The sequence below is a fragment of the Physella acuta genome, unplaced genomic scaffold (assembly GCF_028476545.2).
Source record: "Physella acuta isolate Inbredline_101_S28 unplaced genomic scaffold, ASM2847654v3 ptg000011l, whole genome shotgun sequence".
Taxonomy (NCBI): Eukaryota; Metazoa; Mollusca; class Gastropoda; family Physidae; genus Physella; species Physella acuta.
Genome location: NW_026731531.1, coordinates 516,865 through 537,791, shown reverse-complemented (window position 1 = coordinate 537,791; position 20,927 = coordinate 516,865). Strand labels below are relative to the sequence as shown.

At 40.9% G+C, this 20,927-nt stretch overlaps 1 protein-coding gene across 4 annotated transcripts in view; it reads left to right on the top strand.

The window, feature by feature from the left end:
* LOC131934523 (zinc finger ZZ-type and EF-hand domain-containing protein 1) overlaps nt 1-19,261 on the top strand; it is a 59,662-nt gene extending 40,401 nt beyond the window's left edge. For 2 of the 4 annotated variants that reach the window (XM_059290585.1, XM_059290582.1), the window contains exons 62-76: nt 5,974-6,085; nt 6,169-6,359; nt 8,172-8,534; nt 9,392-9,492; nt 9,710-9,769; nt 10,163-10,264; nt 10,634-10,805; nt 13,136-13,312; nt 14,015-14,211; nt 14,355-14,470; nt 14,707-14,860; nt 16,252-16,384; nt 16,996-17,148; nt 18,198-18,269; nt 18,942-19,260. In XM_059290585.1, the coding sequence (XP_059146568.1) occupies nt 5,974-6,085; nt 6,169-6,359; nt 8,172-8,534; nt 9,392-9,492; nt 9,710-9,769; nt 10,163-10,264; nt 10,634-10,805; nt 13,136-13,312; nt 14,015-14,211; nt 14,355-14,470; nt 14,707-14,860; nt 16,252-16,384; nt 16,996-17,148; nt 18,198-18,269; nt 18,942-19,055 (2,217 nt within the window). In that variant the 3' untranslated portion in view covers nt 19,056-19,260. Of the gene's footprint in view, nt 1-5,973; nt 6,086-6,168; nt 6,360-8,171; nt 8,535-9,391; nt 9,493-9,709; nt 9,770-10,162; nt 10,265-10,633; nt 10,806-13,135; nt 13,313-14,014; nt 14,212-14,354; nt 14,471-14,706; nt 14,861-16,251; nt 16,385-16,995; nt 17,149-18,197; nt 18,270-18,941 lie in introns of all 4 variants that reach the window. The other 2 variants (XM_059290565.1, XM_059290574.1) reach the window with 2 other exon arrangements.
* Nucleotides 19,262-20,927: the final 1,666 nt, after the last annotated feature.

The following is a 20,927-nucleotide window of genomic DNA, read 5'->3' as shown; positions in this document are numbered from 1 at the left end:
TTGACTTATCTAACAGGTTTAGATAGGGTTTGTAGGATGGCCAGTTGACTTATCTAACAGGTTTAGATAGGGTTTGTAGGATGGCCAGTTGACTTATCTAACAGGTTTAGATAGGGTTTGTAGGATGGCCAGTTGACTTATCTAACAGGTTTAGATAGGGTTTGTAGGATGGCCAGTTGACTTATCTAACAGGTTTAGATAGGGTTTGTAGGATTGCCAGTTGACTTATCTAACAGGTTTAGATAGGGTTTGTAGGATGGCCAGTTGACTTATCTAACAGGTTGAGATAGGGTTTGTAGGATGGCCAGTTGACTTATCTAACAGGTTTAGATAGGGTTTGTAGGATGGCCAGTTGACTTATCTAACAGGTTGAGATAGGGTTTGTAGGATGGCCAGTTGACTTATCTAACAGGTTTAGATAGGGTTTGTAGCATGGCCAGTTGACTTATCTAACAGGTTTAGATAGGGTTGTAGGATGGCCAGTTGACTTATCTAACAGGTTTAGATAGGGTTTGTAGCATGGCCAGTTGACTTATCTAACAGGTTTAGATAGGGTTTGTAGGATGGCCAGTTGACTTATCTAACAGGTTTAGATAGGGTTTGTAGCATGGCCAGTTGACTTATCTAACAGGTTTAGATAGGGTTTGTAGGATGGCCAGTTGACTTATCTAACAGGTTTAGATAGGGTTTGTAGGATGGCCAGTTGACTTATCTAACAGGTTTAGATAGGGTTTGTAGGATGGCCAGTTGACTTATCTAACAGGTTTAGATAGGGTTTGTAGGATGGCCAGTTGACTTATCTAACAGGTTTAGATAGGGTTTGTAGGATGGCCAGTTGACTTATCTAACAGGTTTAGATAGGGTTTGTAGGATGGCCAGTTGACTTATCTAACAGGTTTAGATAGGGTTTGTAGGATGGCCAGTTGACTTATCTAACAGGTTTAGATAGGGTTTGTAGGATGGCCAGTTGACTTATCTAACAGGTTTAGATAGGGTTTGTAGGATGGCCAGTTGACTTATCTAACAGGTTTATATAGGGTTTGTAGGATGGCCAGTTGACTTATCTAACAGGTTTAGATAGGGTTTGTAGGATGGCCAGTTGACTCATCTAACAGGTTTAGATAGGGTTTGTAGGATGGCCAGTTGACTTATCCAACAGGTTTAAATAGGGTTTGTAGGATGGCCAGTTGACTTATCTAACAGGTTTAGATAGGGTTTGTAGGATGGCCAGTTGACTTATCTAACAGGTTTAGATAGGGTTTGTAGGATGGCCAGTTGACTTATCTAACAGGTTTAGATAGGGTTTGTAGGATGGCCAGTTGACTTATCTAACAGGTTTAGATAGGGTTTGTAGGATGGCCAGTTGACTTATCTAACAGGTTTAGATAGGGTTTGTAGGATGGCCAGTTGACTTATCTAACAGGTTTAGATAGGGTTTGTAGGATGGCCAGTTGACTTATCTAACAGGTTTAGATAGGGTTTGTAGGATGGCCAGTTGACTTATCTAACAGGTTTAGATAGGGTTTGTAGGATGGTCAGTTGACTTATCTAACAGGTTTAGATAGGGTTTGTAGGATGGCCAGTTGACTCATCTAACAGGTTTAGATAGGGTTTGTAGGATGGCCAGTTGACTTATCTAACAGGTTTAGATAGGGTTTGTAGGATGGCCAGTTGACTTATCTAACAGGTTTAGATAGGGTTTGTAGGATGGCCAGTTGACTTATCTAACAGGTTTAGATAGGGTTTGTAGGATGGCCAGTTGACTCATCTAACAGGTTTAGATAGGGTTTGTAGGATGGCCAGTTGACTTATCTAACAGGTTTAGATAGGGTTTGTAGGATGGCCAGTTGACTTATCTAACAGGTTTAGATAGGGTTTGTAGGATGGCCAGTTGACTTATCTAACAGGTTTAGATAGGGTTTGTAGGATGGCCAGTTGACTTATCTAACAGGTTTAGATAGGGTTTGTAGGATGGCCAGTTGACTTATCTAACAGGTTTAGATAGGGTTTGTAGGATGGCCAGTTGACTTATCTAACAGGTTTAGATAGGGTTTGTAGGATGGCCAGTTGACTTATCTAACAGGTTTAGATAGGGTTTGTAGGATGGCCAGTTGACTTATCTAACAGGTTTAGATAGGGTTTGTAGGATGGCCAGTTGACTTATCTAACAGGTTTAGATAGGGTTTGTAGGATGGCCAGTTGACTCATCTAACAGGTTTAGATAGGGTTTGTAGGATGGCCAGTTGACTTATCCAACAGGTTTAGATAGGGTTTGTAGGATGGCCAGTTGACTTATCTAACAGGTTTAGATAGGGTTTGTAGGATGGCCAGTTGACTTATCTAACAGGTTTAGATAGGGTTTGTAGGATGGCCAGTTGACTTATCTAACAGGTTTAGATAGGGTTTGTAGGATGGCCAGTTGACTTATCTAACAGGTTTAGGTAGGGTTTGTAGGATGGCCAGTTGACTTATCTAACAGGTTTAGATAGGGTTTGTAGGATGGCCAGCTGACTTATCTAAGGCTGCGGTTACACTATACGTCGGCAGACCGAATTTTTTCATCTGACGTCAGGTGTTGTCCAATCTGCCGAAGAGGGGTGCGCCCCAGCGGTTACACTGTAGCCCGTCAGAACGTATGTCTGACCACCGGCAGGCATTGGTTTCAATACAAAAAATCGACGAACAAATGCAGATTCATTTTTTGGCAGAAGACAATGATGCTTCCAAGATTATATTGCTTAATGAAAAGAGAAAATCATATAGGAAATGCATTTCTCCAAAGAAACGCTTGGCTTTGACAATGAGGCAAGTGTCTTTGTACAGTTAATTCTTATTAAATAAGATATTTTGTTACAGTAAGTTGAGTAAGGCCTATTCTAAATACCATTCATTATTACAATAGTGTGTTCTATGTTATCCAGAGGCGTAGCGATTGGGGGGGGGGGGGGGGCGGGGGATGCGGACCGCACCGGGTGACACCATTTAGGGGGGGGGGGGGGTGACACCAAGGCAAAAAATAGCAAAATATATAGAGAAAAACTTGAGGGGTGGGGGCAAATCGAAATTTTGAGGGGGGTGCAATTCGAAAATTTGTCCCCGGGAAGGGTTGCTACGCCTCTGGGGGGTGACACCATTAAGTGCCGCACCGGGTGACACCCGACCTTGCTACGCCACCGATGAAATCTATACATTTAAAACAAGTAAAATCTTAGCTATAAATTTGGTTGCAATACCTTAGTAGTGGGGAGTAGATCTAATCTATAAGATCTTGATTCTATGTTCTGGCCTGCTTTTAGTGCTAAATTAAAATTATTTCATTTAAAGATAGGCCTTCACAATAACTGGATTGGCCTACTCATATTGAATTGTCCATTCACCTATCACCACAATTATCTATGAGACATGTGATATGTGGATATGCCTCACTAAAAAGCATGTACCATTACCAACAGCAGCAATGTGCCAAGGCCTTTGAAGACTGAAGACACCATCTGAAGTATTATGAAACTTGTTGAATTTGATATTTAATTGAAATAAACTTCTTTTTGTTGTTTTGTTTGTTTTATTTATATTATTCATAGATAATAATAAAATCATTGGCCAAATCACCTGATCAATAATTCCTACTAGTTAGGCCTACTTGACTTACTTTGACTTAGTCCTCTTTGCTCCTTATAGAACATAGGGCCTCCACCATTTCCACCAGTTAGGCCTAGTAGTTAGACTTAATTTTTTAACTCAATGTCAGTTACATGTTAGATTGTTACAAACTAAGATGGTATTGGTTTTTGATCATTTAAAAAGCATAATTCATTGTTTTAATTTATTAAGCAAATCTGTAAAACATGTTTAAATAGCATGATTAACAGAAATACATCTCATAAGACACAGGCCTCATTGAATTATTATTTTAACTACTGGTATAGGCAATACTCCATTACAATTTAGGCCTGCATTTGAAGACCTCTTAAAAAATAATAAAACAGTAAACAACATACATTTTTCAATTAATTTTTTTTATTCATAACACAAAATTAATTAATCCTGGGTCAGGATCTTTAGCAATTGCTTCTTCTGACTACAATTTGAATCAGTGTCTTCAAAAATAAAATATCTTTTAAACAATGGTTTCACTCGATACTGAATCGAAGTTGAAGGTATCTGTATGCTGCTTATCATTTGCTTGGAAGCGAAACAATCATTCATAAAGGATAATTTATTATAATATGTCCATGGTTTGTTTGGAGCTATACTGCCAATTACTCTTTTGTTGCTAATCTTGATATGCTCCTTTCTAAATGTATCAAGCAGGTTTATCCACTTGGATTTTGGCTTGTGCACCTGAAATGAATTAAATATAAACATCAGTTTAGACTGATTGAAACTTTCATGTGTTGGATACATATAATTTATATATAGGCCTACAGGGTATACCTAAATTAAATAGATTTCTAGATGGAAAGGGGGGATAAAAATAGTTAGGACTGTAGTGACTTAAGTAATCAGCTCATTAATTAATTACTACTAGATCTAGTGGTTTAGTCCTAGATCCAGACTTTTCTATCATAATTGTCTGGACCTAAGCCTAGATCTTGATTCTTATAGATAGACTATAGACAGTTATATAGATCTAGTAATATATAGTAACATTACAGTACAGGAATCTAGTATATACTCTTACTTTAGATTAGATTTAGGCCTATTAATACAAATTTAATTATTAATCTCAAAATAGATTCAATGGAAATAGAATAAATTTAAATAGGCCTATAGGCCTATACTATTATACTTTATACATATAATATATAGATCTAGGCCTAATAAGTTAGAATCTTAGATCGATGACGAGATCTAGTGATCTAGATTGTATTATCTAAGATTCTGGATTAGATCTAGATAGATATCTAGATCTAGATTTAGATCTAGACCTGAATTCTACTTCAGTACTTCTAATCAAGATCTAGATCTAGATCTATCTAGACTCACTCTACTAGACTCTAGAAAAAAAGAATTAATAGATCTAGTTTTCTAGATCTAGAGGATCTAGATCTATAGATCTAAATCTAGATCTAGTACTAGATCATAGTCTGATCATAGTAGATCTAGATCTAGATCTAGATCCTAGATCTAGACGAGTTGAGTCAGTGAGTTGAGCGAGAGTCGATAAAAAAAAAATGTGAATGAATGATAAACATTAATCAATGAAGTGAATAAGTGAAATAAATTACTTAACTTGTACATCCGAGTTAATCAGCTATTTCAGACCTTTAATTTTCTCTCTTGAATAAGTAAAAAATCAGCTTCTCTGTGTCAAATATTACAACTTTCTGTTCAAACTGAAGTCCTCCATTTTATTTTTTGTTTATCCCTGCCAGATAAATTTTCATCAGAATGTGTTTTCCGTCAGAACAGAAACAAAATTTTAAGTTCATCATCAGGCGCCTGACGTAGTCTGACGACTCGGACGATGAGTTCGGATCTAGTGTAACCAATAGAACTGGGTTATACTTTTTGTTTGTTTTCCAGTTGTTCGGCCGTGTTGTCAGAAACAGAAATTCGGTCTGCCGACGTATAGTGTAACCGCAGCCTAACAGGTTTAGATAGGGTTTGTAGGATGGCCAGTTGACTTATCTAACAGGTTTAGATAGGGTTTGTAGGATGGCCAGTTGACTTATCTAACAGGTTTAGACAGGGTTTGTAGGATGGCCAGTTGACCAATTAGGAAGTCACTCTGGACAATCATTGTATTTGTCATGTTTATATTGTACAAATTTTAACAGTTTAAAATTTAGACTGCCATATTTATGTTGTGCTTTTATTAAGTTAATCAATTATTTGGCACACATAATAATAATTAGATTTTATGAATCAGTGCATGCTTTTAGGAATAAAATGATGAATGTTAGTGAATGATATATTTGTCTAAAAATAGAATGTTGTGTAACAGCTTGATGTGTATTTTTATCCTTACAGATCCGAGATGAGCTGGTCACATGTCACAATGAGGTGGCGGACATCCTAGAGATGGATGTTGTAGGAAAGTTTGTCAGCTTTGTCATCGAAACAGTGGCTAAAATTAGAGCCAGTAAGGTTTTCTTTTTAAATTAATTGTAATACTGAATTTACAGTTATGTGGCCAGAATTCTGTAGTCATGTTGTTTATTTCAGATGAAACCTTGTCTATAGAAACCCTGTGGATTCTCTCCCTTTCCTTGAAAGTTTTGAACCGCTGTTTCAAAAGTGACAAAATGATAACGGCAGGTAAAAAGATATTCACCAGCAACTTTATCCAGTCCCTGGTTTACCTGGCATGTAACGGCACCGGACTCAACCAGAACTGGCTGCTCAAAGACCTGGAGGTAACGGTTTACTTTTGACTCGCATTTTTAGGATCATATTTAAAATTTATCTTAACATAGGATTTTTTTTTTTTAGGATTTAGGTTTTAATTTAAAATAAATTTTTTTTTACTGTCATTACCACACAATTTTATAATAACTGACATCTTTTGGGTATTCTAACAAAGATAATTCAGCTCTCTATAGAAATAGTCTTGTAAAGCACAAGTTTTAAAATTATTTTTTTCCCTTACTCCCATCATGACTGTTTGTCTGAGGTAATAAGATCAGAATCTTTAACAATTAGCAAAGAAAAATGTCTGGTTGTACTTATCTATGAACAAAATTTTATTTAAAGACACTAATGAAAATGCAAGACACGATAAAATCAGAACGTAGTACACTTCCTTTATTTTTCAAGTCATATATTTCATCCTAAACAAACATGACACGATAAACTTGTCTGATATATTCCTGGCCAACTTGTCTGTTATATTCCTGGCCAACTTGTCTGTTATATTCCTGGCCAACTTGTCTGTTATATTCCTGGCCAACTTGTCTGTTATATTCCTGGCCAACTTGTCTGATATATTCCTGGCCAACTTGTCTGATATATTCCTGGCCAACTTGTCTGATATATTCCTGGCCAACTTGTCTGATATATTCCTGGCCAACTTGTCTGGTATATTCCTGGCCAACTTGTCTGATATATTCCTGGCCAATTTGTCTGATATATTCCTGGCCAACTTGTCTGATATATTCCTGCCCAACTTGTCTGATATATTCCTGGCCAACTTGTCTGATATATTCCTGGCCAACTTGTCTGGTATATTCCTGGCCAACTTGTCTGATATATACCTGGCCAACTTGTCTGATATATTCCTGGCCAACTTGTCTGATATATTCCTGGCCAACTTGTCTGATATATACCTGGCCAACTTGTCTGATATATTCCTGGCCAACTTGTCTGATATATTCCTGGCCAACTTGTCTGATATATTCCTGGCCAACTTGTCTGATATATACCTGGCCAACTTGTCTGATATATTCCTGGCCAACTTGTCTGATATATTCCTGGCCAACTTGTCTGATATATTCCTGGCCAACTTGTCTGATATATTCCTGGCCAACTTGTCTGATATATTCCTGGCCAACTTGTCTGATATATTCCTGGCCAACTTGTCTGATATATTCCTGGCCAACTTGTCTGATATATTCCTGGCCAACTTGTCTGATATATTCCTGGCCAACTTGTCTGATATATTCCTGGCCAACTTGTCTGATATATTCCTGGCCAACTTGTCTGATATATTCCTGGCCAACTTGTCTGATATATTCCTGGCCAACTTGTCTGATATATTCCTGGCCAACTTGTCTGATATATTCCTGGCCAACTTGTCTGATATATTCCTGGCCAACTTGTCTGATATATTCCTGGCCAACTTGTCTGATATATACCTGGCCAACTTGTCTGATATATTCCTGGTCAACTTGTCTGATATATTCCTGGCCAACTTGTCTGATATATTCCTGGCCAACTTGTCTGATATATTCCTGGCCAACTTGTCTGATATATTCCTGGCCAACTTGTCTGATATATTCCTGGCCAACTTGTCTGATATATTCCTGGCCAACTTGTCTGATATATTCCTGGCCAACTTGTCTGATATATTCCTGGCCAACTTGTCTGATATATACCTGGCCAACTTGTCTGATATATTCCTGGCCAACTTGTCTGATATATTCCTGGCCAACTTGTCTGATATATTCCTGGCCAACTTGTCTGATATATTCCTGGTCAACTTGTCTGATATATTCCTGGCCAACTTTCAGGTTCTCACCCTGATCTGTTACACCCACGACGGCTCCTCCATAAAGAAGAACAAGATCAGCAACCTGAAAGAGAAGAAGAAGAAGACGGAGCAGGCTGCAGGTGCAGACACCAAGAGTGACAGGACAACAGAGGTCCTCAAAGTGGTGGAGGATGACAACAAGGGCCCGGACGATGATGAGGACGATGATGAAGATGACACCCTGTCAGAGACGACCGACATTGATGACACGGACGACTCAGACTGGCAGGTGAAGCAGAGTTCTGATGATGACATTGACGTGAACACCCAGTCGGAGGCGACAACCGCAGACAGTGAGTGGGGCTCTCTTAACCTGGACCAGCACACCAAGGACCTCTTAGAGGTGAGCAGTGTATAGGATTAGATTTGTTTGTTCTTAGAGGTGAGCAGTGTATAGGATTAGATTTGTTTGTTCTTAGAGGTGAGCAGTGTATAGGATTAGATTGGTTTGTTCTTAGAGGTGAGCAGTGTATAGGATTAGATTTGTCTGTTCTTAGAGGTGAGCAGTGTATAGGATTAGATAGATTTGTCTCAGCCTAGAGGTGAGCAGTGTATAGGATTAGATTGATTTGTCTGTTCTTAGAGGTGAGCAGTGTATAGGATTAGATTGATTTGTCTGTTCTTAGAGGTGAGCAGTGTATAGGATTAGATAGATTTGTCTCAGCCTAGAGGTGAGCAGTGTATAGGATTAGATTGATTTGTCTGTTCTTAGAGGTGAGCAGTGTATAGGATTAGATAGATTTGTCTCAGCCTAGAGGTGAGCAGTGTATAGGATTAGATTGATTTGTCTGTTCTTAGAGTGAGCAGTGTATAGGATTAGATTGATTTGTCTGTTCTTAGAGGTGAGCAGTGTATAGGATTAGATTGATTTGTCTGTTCTTAGAGGTGAGCAGTGTATAGGATTAGATTGGTTTGTTTGTGTTTAAAGGTGAGCAGTGGATAGGATTAGATTGATTTGTCTGTTCTTCTATCTTGTCAATCAGCTTTATGGTTGGTGTGTTGTAAAATATCCTTTCAAACCTGATGGAGTGTTGGGCTAGATGAAGTAGAGTTAATCTGATTTATTTTTTTAACTCTCTATATTTTGGAATAGTGTGGTCAGTCCTGACTTGAGTTAGCCAATTTGTCTGTGTCGGGAGATACATAATTTACCTACCTTTGTTGTCATAATATAAACCAATCACTGTCTAATTTTTCCAGGCTATCCACACCAACCTTGAGATCCCCTACCCTGTCTTAAGAGCATTGTATGCTATGAATGAAGGAAAAGCTGAGGGCATTGTCAAGTCAATAGAAGAGAAGTAACTTGCTTTGAATTACCTCCCTTTTTTATTTGAATTATTTCCCTTAAACTTAAAAATATGAAATATATAAATGTACTGTATGTGTACCTGTTTTTATATTCGGCTTCACTTTGAGAAAAATAACTTACGTTCTATTAACGAAAGCCACTTTTTTTTTACTATTTTAAAATTTTATTTTGTGTAAATTTAATGATTGCCTAATTAATTAATCCAGGTTTAAACGTTTCAGCTTTGGTGAAACCAATGAGGCAGTCAACACAATATTACAAAAAATGTAAGTGTTAATTAGTGACAATAAATATATAAGTTAATTCATTGACACAAAATGTAAGTGGTAGTTAGTGAAGAAAAATGTAAGGTGTTAATTCACTGACACAGAATGTAAGTGTTAATTTGTGAGAGAAAAATGTTATATTGGAGAAACGAAAGTACAAAATGTTACAATAACATCACCCAATGAAACTTGATTCATCTTGTGTCCTGCTTAAATTAGGGTCAGCATTAGCCCATGTATAAACATTTTTTTTAAAAATAAGTTTCAGCATTGACCTAGCTGATTTTTTTTCTCACCATTTTTGTGTTGCAGGGATGTAGCATTAACCTAAAATCAGCTAAAGTTTTGATCTTGTTAGAGAATAAACCCAATTGAAATGTCTTTTTTCTCCAGGCAAGGTGCTGCTGATGTGGACAAGAGAGAATCCACTGCCAATGATGAAACTGTGGTGGACACTGGGATCACAGTCCACTCTTCCATGGGTCAGACTCACAAGTAGGTCATTTCTTACTGGGTCACTTGTATTGAGGTCCTTTTGCATGGGCCAACCATAAGTAGGTCAATTATGACATAAGCCACTCTCACAACTGTCATTTTTACATGTATCAAGCACAATTAGGTCAACTATTACATGGGTTTAGATAACCATACAAGTCATTCTCACAAATAGGTCAAGATTTGCATATGATTTACAAAGATTGAGCTCACAAGTTTGTCAACTTTGACCTGTACGACGTGTTTTATTTTAATTGACCACTTTAAAAAGTTGATAGACCTATCTAACTGACCCTAGCTAAACATTGTAAAACTTGTATGTTTTAACTCACCATTAAAAAAACAATGAAGTGACCCCTCTGACCCCAGGATCCCAGAGACGGCAGTGAGTGAGACAGGGGACAACCCCCAGAATCTCTTCAAGCAGCAAGAGTCCCTGGCAGGAGAGATTGGGGAGAGAATGCGAGGCAAGAGTTCTCTCCTCCTCAAGAAAGAGTTGGAGAAACATGGCCGCTCAGGCTCACCAGAATATTTTCTCAAAGTTTGTCTTTTTTTAGGAACTCTAATTGAGGTTACCTTTTTGTCAAGATTGATGAAATCATGACAATTGCTTGAACATTATTTAAACTAAAGCTTAGTGTTTAAAATGTAATACTTTGATGTGTTTCTGGGAGCTTTTAAAAAGGTACTGGCCTTAAATGCTGTAGCTATGCTTGTCCATCAGTAGTCATGGTGTCAGTATAGTTGGTGTGGATGCAGTAGAAAGTAGAAATGCTTAAGGGATCTCTCACTCCCATATTACCAAAATAATAATTGTGAGAATATTTTTCTGGTCAATATGGCTGTGTGTGCTGTATGTGTGTGCTGATGTGTGTGCTGTATGTGTGTCCTGTATATGTGTGCTGTGTGTGTGTGCTGTATGTGTGTGCTGTATGTGTGTCCTGTATATGTGTGCTGTATGTGTGCTGTATGTGTGTGCTGTATATGTGCTGTATGTGTGTCCTGTATGTGTGTGCTGTATGTGTGTGTTGTATGTGTGTGCTGTATGTGTGTGCTGTATATGTGTGCTGTATGTGTGTCCTGTATGTGTGTGCTGTATGTGTCCTGTATGTGTGTGTTGTATGTGTGTGCTGTATGTGTGCTAATACCTTCAGGTCAACATGGCTATGTGTGGTGTGCTGTATGTGTGCTGTATGTGTGTGCTGTATGTGTGCTGTATGTGTGTGCTGTATGTGTGTGCTGTATGTGTGTGTTGTATGTGTGTGCTGTATGTGTGTGCTGTATATGTGCTGTATGTGTGTCCTGTATGTGTGTGCTGTATGTGTCCTGTATGTGTGTGCTGTATGTGTGTGCTGTGTGTGTGTGCTGTATGTGTGTGCTGTATGTGTGTGCTGTATGTGTGTGCTGTATGTGTGTGCAGTATGTGTGTGCTGTATGTGTGTGCTGTATGTGTGTGCTGTGTGTGTGTGCTGTATGTGTGTGCTGTATGTGTGTGCTGTGTGTGTGTGCTGTATGTGTGTGCTGTATGTGTGTGCTGTATGTGTGTGCTGTATGTGTGTGCTGTATGTGTGTGCTGTATGTGTGTGCTGTATTTGTGTGCTGTGTTTGTGCTGTAGGTGTGTGCTGTATGTGTGTGCTGTATGTGTGCTGTATGTGTGTGCTGTATGTGTGTGCTGTATGTGTGTGCTGTATGTGTGCTGTATGTGTGTGCTGTATGTGTGTGCTGTATGTGTGTGCTGTATGTGTGCTGTTACTTTCAGGTCAACATGGCTATGTGTGTACTGTATGTGTGTGCTGTATGTGTGTGCTGTATGTGTGTGCTGTATGTGTGTGCTGTATGTGTGTGCTGTATGTGTGCTGTATGTGTCCTGTATGTGTGTGCTGTATGTGTGTGCTGTATGTGTGTGCTGTATGTGTGTGCTGTATGTATGTGCTGTATGTGTGTGCTGTATGTGTGTGTTGTATGTGTGCTGTATGTGTGTGCTGTATGTGTGTGCTGTATGTATGTGCTGTATGTGTGTGTTGTATGTGTGCTGTATGTGTGTGCTGTATGTGTGCTGTATGTGTGCTGTATGTGTATGCAGTATGTGTGTGCTGTATGTATGTGATGTATGTGTGTGCTGTATGTGTGTGCTGTGTGTGTGTGCTGTATGTGTGTGCTGTATGTGTGCTGTATGTGTGCTGTATGTGTGTGCAGTATGTGTGTGCTGTATGTGTGTGCTGTATGTGTGTGCTGTATATGTGTGCTGTATGTGTGTGCTGTATGTGTGTGCTGTATGTGTGTGATGTATGTGTGTGCTGTATGTGTGTGCTGTATGTATGTGATGTATGTGTGTGCTGTATGTGTGTGCTGTATGTGTGTGCTGTATGTGTGCTGTATGTGTGTGCTGTATGTGTGTGCTGTATGTGTGTGCTGTGTTTGTACTGTAGGTGTGTGCTGTATGTGTGTGATGTATGTGTGTGCTGTATGTGTGTGCTGTATGTGTGTGCTGTATGTGTGTGCTGTATGTGTGTGCTGTATGTGTGTGCTGTATGTGTCTGCTGTATGTGTGTCCTGTATGTGTGTGCTGTATGTGTGTGCTGTATGTGTGTGCTGTATGTGTACTGTATGTGTGCTGTATGTGTGTGCTGTGTGTGTGTACTGTGTGTGTGTACTGTATGTGTGTCCTGTATGTGTGTGTAGTATGTGTGTGCTGTATGTGTGTGCTGTATGTGTGTGCTGTATGTGTGTGCTGTATGTGTGTGCTGTATGTGTGTGCTGTATGTGTACTGTATGTGTGTACTGTATGTGTGTGCTGTATGTGTGTGATGAATGTGTGTGCTGTATGTGTGTACTGTATGTGTGTGCTGTATGTGTGCTAATACTTTCAGGTCAACATGGCTATGTGTGTACTGTACGCCCGCCACACCCTGACAGGACTGTTGGCCTTCTGGCCAGAGAGTGGTCCAGTCATCAACTCCAGCCTGCTGGGCTGTAAGGACGTCAAGCAGATCCCCTGTGTCCTTGACCTACTCTACAAGATTGACACCAGAAACTTCTTCTCCAAGGTTTGTTAACATTGAGAGATTATATTTAGACAATTTCTTCTCCAAGGTTCGTTAACATTGGCAATATCTTCTCCAAGGTTCGTTAACTTTGAGAGATTATATTTAGACAATTTCTTCTTCAAGGTTCGTTAACTTCTCCCAGGTTTGTTAATATTGAAACAATTTATTTTGACAATATCTTTTCAAGGTTTGTTAGTATTGAGAGATTATATTTTGACAATATCTTCTCCAAGGTTCGTTAACTTTGAGAGATTATATTTAGACAATTTCTTCTTCAAGGTTCGTTAACTTCTCCCAGGTTTGTTAATATTGAAACAATTTATTTTGACAATATCTTTTCAAGGTTTGTTAGTATTGAGAGATTATATTTTGACAATTTCTTCTCCAAGGTTCGTTACCATTGAAACAATTTATTTTGACAAATCCTTCTCCAAGGTTCGTTAACATTGAGAGGATATATTTTAAATATTTCTTTTCAAGGTTCGTTAACTTTGAGACAATATATTTTGACAATTTCTTTTCAAGGTTCGTTAACATTAAGAGATTATATTTTGAAAATTCACCCTTTTATTTTGATTAAAATTTAAAGATAAATTAAGACTGAAAAGTCTGGTGTAAGTGGGTCTGCTACTGCTGGTGCCCCCCAGTCTTCATGTACCTGTCTGTTTTAGGTGGTTGATAAGGTGTACCTGTCTGTTTCAGGTGGTTGATAAGGTGATCCACATGTGTGACGCCAACAGCCTGGTGCCCATAGCCTACACAGCAGCCAAGTTCATGGAGGAGATAACTCTGTCAGCCATCAGCAGAGAGTCCTCACACAACTACACAGAGAAGGACAAGAAAAAATCCCACATCCAGCTGCCTGGAGCCCTGTACCTCACCATTACGTTTGACAGCAGGTCATTTGTTGAACAACATTGTGTGATTTGTTTAGATGTACAACATTGTGTGATGTGTTAAGTTTTATAATATTGTTTGATTTGTTTAAATGTACAACATTGTGTGATGTGTTAAGTTTTACAATATTGTTTGATGTGTTTAGGTGTGCCACACTGGATGATGACTCCCTGATGTTTTCAACCCGAAGAGAAATGGACAAAGACATCCACATCTTCTCAGGGTCAGCCAATGCGCGCTGGTCATCTTTTCACCTGCCAGGTAGCTTGAGTTTCTCCCCCCCCCCCCCCCTAAATTCCTGTAGCTTTACAGACTGTCTGCCCAACAAATCTCAATGACCATGGTAGTTATGTGTTAAGAACAAGTTTTTCCAACATAAATAGTTTTCTAGCGTGTCACATGAGGTGTTTGTTATCGTACAGGTGATACCCTCTACTACAAGTTCTGTATTCAACCAGTTTTATAGCATGTCACATGAGTTGTTTGTTATCCTATAGGTGATACCCTCTACTATAAGTTCTGTATTGACGACTACGACCCTGACATCAGCAACTACTGGGGGTACAAGTTCACCGTGACCCCTGGCACCCGGGACAGTTTTGAGACAGGTCATGCTATACTTAATGCTGTCCTGTCTTCCTCTGTGGCCAAGTAAGTCATGCCTCAGTGCTGTCCTGTCATGCCAGTTATTAATTAGTGCCTTTTTGTTAAAAAACTTAATTAGCACGTGTCATGTGTGGCCACCAAACCCTACAGTAAGATCTATGTTTCAGGTCACTCCCCCCACCCTACAGTAAGATCTATGTTTCAGGTCACTCCCCCCACCCTACAGAAAGATCTATGTTTCAGGTCACTCCCCCCACCCTACAGTAAGATCTATGTTTCAGGTCACTCCCCCACCCTACAGTAAGATCTATGTTTCAGGTCACTCCCCCCACCCTACAGAAAGATCTATGTTTCAGGTCACTCCCCCCACCCTACCATAAGATCTATGTTTCAGGTCACTCCCCCCACCCTACAGTAAGATCTATGTTTCAGGTCACTCCCCCCACCCTACCATAAGATGTATGTTTCAGGTCACTCCCCCCCCACCCTACAGTAAGATCTATGTTTCAGGTCACTCCCCCCACCCTATCTATGTTTCAGGTCACTCCCCCCACCCTACAGTAAGATCTATGTTTCAGGTCACTCCCCCCACCCTACAGTAAGATCTATGTTTCAGGTCACTCCCCCCACCCTACAGTAAGATCTATGTTTCAGGTCACTCCCCCCACCCTACAGTAAGATCTATGTTTCAGGTCACTCCCCCCACCCTACAGTAAGATCTATGTTTCAGGTCACTCCCCCCACCCTACAGTAAGATCTATGTTTCAGGTCACTCCCCCCACCCTACAGTAAGATCTATGTTTCAGGTCACTCCCCCCACCCTACCATAAGATGTATGTTTCAGGTCACTCTCCCCACCCTACAGTAAGATCTATGTTTCAGGTCACTCCCCCCCACCCTACAGTAAGATCTATGTTTCAGGTCACTCCCCCCACCCTATCTATGTTTCAGGTCACTCCCCCACCCTACAGTAAGATCTATGTTTCAGGTCACTCCCCCCACCCTACAGTAAGATCTATGTTTCAGGTCACTCCACCCACCCTACAGTAAGATCTATGTTTCAGGTCACTCCCCCCACCCTACAGTAAGATCTATGTTTCAGGTCACTCCCCCCACCCTATCTATGTTTCAGGTCACTCCCCCCACCCTACAGTAAGATCTATGTTTCAGGTCACTCCCCCCACCCTACAGTAAGATCTATGTTTCAGGTCACTCCACCCACCCTACAGTAAGATCTATGTTTCAGGTCACTCCACCCACCCTACAGTAAGATCTATGTTTCAGGTCACTCCCCCCACCCTACAGTAAGATCTATGTTTCAGGTCACTCCCCCCACCCTACAGTAAGATCTATGTTTCAGGTTACTCCCCCCACCCTACCATAAGATCTATGTTTCAGGTCACTCCCCCCACCCTACAGTAAGATCTATGTTTCAGGTCACTCCCCCTGGGTCAGCTGTGGTCAAGCCTGGTCTATGTGGCCTGCAAACAGCCGGGTGTACAGAGGTTAAAGGCCATCAGTCTCATGTTGAAGATTGTCTCACTGCAGGGCAAGGCTGTGTGTGGGGAGGTAAGATTGTCTTTGTGTGTGTGTGTGGGGAGGTAAGATTGTCATTGTGTGTGTGGGGAGCTAAGATTTTCATACAGGGCAAGTCTATGTTGGGACGTAAGGCTCTCAGCTAGTGGAACTTCCTTTATCAGGCAACACTGGGAACCTTATGGCCATGTTGCTTCACTCCTTTTACAGAAATCTAAAATATTGCCAGTGATTATTAAAAATGTTTATAGGCACAAATAGTTTATTCCCCCCCTCTAGCACTGATTCTCTTGGAATGTGCACCTACTTCCCCAGGGAGGTGTGCCTGCCTCACCCAGGTGTGCCTGCCTCCCATTATGTAAACTGCCTCAAGGTGTAAACTCTGTATTACTTATATCATGTCAAGTTCCAGGTCTTCATCCTGTTGTTGACCTGTTAATGATTTGTTATTGATCTGTTGTTGATCTATTGTTGACCTGATTTGTTGGTGGCCTGACCTGTTGTTGACCTTTTATTGATTTGTTGTTGACCTGTTGGTTCTGTTTGTCTCTAGTCCAAGCCAGCACCAGACATTGACCTGGCCTGTTGTTGACCTGACTTGTTGTTGACCTGTTGCTGACCTGTTTTTTCCCTGTTGCCTCTAGTCCAAGCCAGCGCCAGACATTGACCTGGCCCTCCTGAAGCCGCTGTGGGAGCTGTACAAGACCATGACCAGGGACGACAAGGAGCCTGTCATACAGCCTGCTGTGGTCAGGGCACTGACTGACCTCTTCCTGCACACAGAAAACCTGGCTTCAGTAAGTGATGACAGCAGTTGACTTGACCAGTCTAAGTGACAGCAGTAGACTTGACCAGTCTAAGTTTGACATCAGTAGACTTGACCAGTCTGACATCGGTAGACTTGACCAGTCTAAGTTTGACATCAGTAGACTTGACCAGTCTGACATCGGTAGACTTGACCAGTCTAAGTTTGACATCAGTTGAATTGACCAGTCTGACATCGGTAGACTTGACCAGTCTAAGTTTGACATCAGTTGAATTGACCAGTCTGACATCAGTAGACTTGACCAGTCTGACATCAGTAGACTTGACCAGTCTGACATCAGTTGACTTGACCAGTCTGACATCAGTTGACTTGACCAGTCTGACATCAGTTGACTTGACCAGTCTGACATCAGTTGACTTGACCGGTCTGACATCAGTTGACTTGACCGGTCTGACATCAGTAAACTTGACTGGTCTGACATCAGTTGACTTGACCGGTCTGACATCAGTTGACTTGACCGGTCTGACATCAGTTGACTTGACCGGTCTGACATCAGTAAACTTGACTGGTCTGACATCAGTAAACTTGACCGGTCTGACATCAGTTGACTTGACCAGTCTGACATCAGTTGACTTGACCAGTCTGACATCAGTTGACTTGACCAGTCTGACATCAGTTGACTTGACCGGTCTGACATCAGTTGACTTGACCGGTCTGACATCAGTAAACTTGACTGGTCTGACATCAGTTGACTTGACCGGTCTGACATCAGTTGACTTGACCGGTCTGACATCAGTTGACTTGACCGGTCTGACATCAGTAAACTTGACCAGTCTGACATCAGTTGACTTGACCAGTCTGACATCAGTAGACTTGACCGGTCTGACATCAGTTGACTTGACCAGTCTGACACCAGTTGACTTGACCGGTCTGACATCAGTAAGGATGACAAATATAGAATTGGTCATTGACCTTTACATGTATGTTTTAGTTTGAAATTATGTTCCAACCCCCCCCCCCCCCCCCCCCCCCCCCCCCCACATGACCATAACACCAACCATTGTAACCCTTTGTCCCAAGGAATGGAACATGACAGAAAACTACCTTGTAGCATTGATGGACATCAGTGCTATCTCCCCCAGCATATTTCAGGTACAGAGGACACACCCTTTTTTTTTAAATTATAGAATGTTTACAACATAGAAACTAATATTCATTTTTTAAATGCAAAAAATAATTTAACTTATTCTTTGATTTATTTGCTAATATTAAATGCGATGGGGCTAATAATAAAATTTGAGGGGTCTAATGATACAATGTGGATAAAATGTGAGGGGTCTAGTGATAAAATGTGAGGGGTCTAGTAATAAAATTTGAGGGGTCTAATGATACAATGTGGATAAAATGTGAGGGGTCTAGTGATAAAATGTGAGGGGTCTAGTAATAAAATTTGAGGGGTCTAATGATACAATGTGGATAAAATGTGAGGGGTCTAATCATAAAATGTGATTGGGCAAATGATAAAGTGTGAGGGGGCTAATGATAAAATGTGGTGGGGCTAATCATAAAATGTGAGGGGGCTAATCATAAAATGTGAGGGGGCTAATCATAAAATGTGAGGGGGCTAATCATAAAATGTGAGGGGGCTAATCATAAAACGTGAGGGGGCTAATCATAAAATGTGAGGGGGCTAATCATAAAATGTGAGGGGGCTAATCATAAAATGTGAGGGGGCTAATCATAAAATGTGAGGGGGCTAATCATAAAATGTGAGGGGGCTAATTATAAAATGTGAGGGGGCTAATGATAAAAATCTTTCCATAGGGTTTAACCAACATCGCTGCCATCAGTCTTGAGATAGGTTACGAGAACGTGGCGTCGGAGCTCCTGAATTGTTTGCAGGCAGCTCTGTTTGACAAGAAGGAGAAGATGACGTAACACCTGCAGTCACATGACCTTCAGGTGAATGCTGTGTCCAGGACCAGGGTCAGCACTAGCTGGACATCAGAACCATTGAGACGGGTGTGCAACAAGGTGCCTGCTGTCTGTGGCACCACTTACCTGTGGCGCCAGACACCTGTGGCACCAGACACCTGTGGCACCAGACACCTGTGGCACCAGACACCTGTGGCACCACTCACCTGTGGCACCAGACACCTGTGGCACCAGACACCTGTGGCACCAGACACCTGTGGCACCAGACACCTGTGGCACCAGACACCTGTGGCACCAGACACCTGTGGCACCAGACACCTGTGGCACCAGACACCTGTGGCACCAGACACCTGTGGCACCAGACACCTGTGGCACCAGACACCTGTGGCACCAGACACCTGTGGCACCAGACACCTGTGGCACCAGACACCTGTGGCACCAGACACCTGTGGCACCAGACACCTGTGGCACCAGACACCTGTGGCACCAGACACCTGTGGCACCAGACACCTGTGGCACCAGACACCTGTGGCACCAGGCAACTTTGGCAACAGGCACCTGTGGCACCACACACCTGTGGCACCACTCACCTGGGGCACCACTCACCTGTGGCACCACTCACCTGTGGCACCACTCACCTGTGGCACCAGGCACCTGTGGCACCAGACACCTGTGGCACCACTCACCTGTGGCACCACTCACCTGTGGCACCAGACACCTGTGGCACCAGACACCTGTGGCACCAGACACCTGTGGCACCACTCACCTGTGGCACCACTCACCTGTGGCACCAGACACCTGTGGCACCAGACACCTGTGGCACCACTCACCTGTGGCACCACTCACCTGTGGCACCAGACACCTGTGGCACCAGACACCTGTGGCACCAGACACCTGTGGCACCAGGCACCAAAAACGTGTATATTTCTTTTAATTGTTCATGCTCAAGTCATGTAGCGCCTCTAATGATTATTTTTTTTGTTTCACAAAATGTATTTATGTATGAACATGCAGATCCTAGTATATTCCATTTGTTTTTTTTAGTCAAACTTTGAAATAATGTAAAGATCACTTCAAGAATAGATTTTGATGTGAACTCTTTAAAATTTGTTTTATACTAACATTATTATTTAAGGATAACGGCTGTAATAGCAGTGTATGGTGCTATCATGAACCAGTAGTCTATACTATAATGATATGTCATTAGTTTATGTCATTATGTGACAGTAGTCTATAATGACATGTGTCATATAGTGAATTTTTGTATCTGTGTCAGATGTTTTTATTCCACCACTAGGTAAGCCCTCACCCCCACCATCCTCAATATTTCCTTCTATTTTTTTGTACTCATTTTGTGTGACAGATTTATCAAAAAATTTTTGACACAGACTGATATTTTCTTCTTTTCTATTTATTACATTTACTAAACAGATGACAATGTAAGCTTTATGTTACAGTGGCTTTTAGCTTAAGACACTTATCGTCTCGGTGGTAAATCTCATCTTCTCTTTTATAAGTTACATTTTTTAAAAAGATAAAACTTACTGCTTAAAAATTCTTCATTTGGACTGACATCACAACATTTAGAAGACATTACAAAATTTGGCACACATTATGTCAGACATCACAAAATAAATTTAACAGACATGACAAAATTTTACAAACATGACAAAATTTGACAGACATGACAAAATTTGACAGACATGACAAAATAAGTTTTACAGACATGACAAAATTTGGGAGACGTGACAAAATTTTATAAACATGACAAAATTTGACAGACATTACAAAATTTTACAGACATGATAAAATTTTACAGACGTAACAAAATTGTACAGACGTCACAATTTGGAAGACATGAGAGTTTGTCAGTTC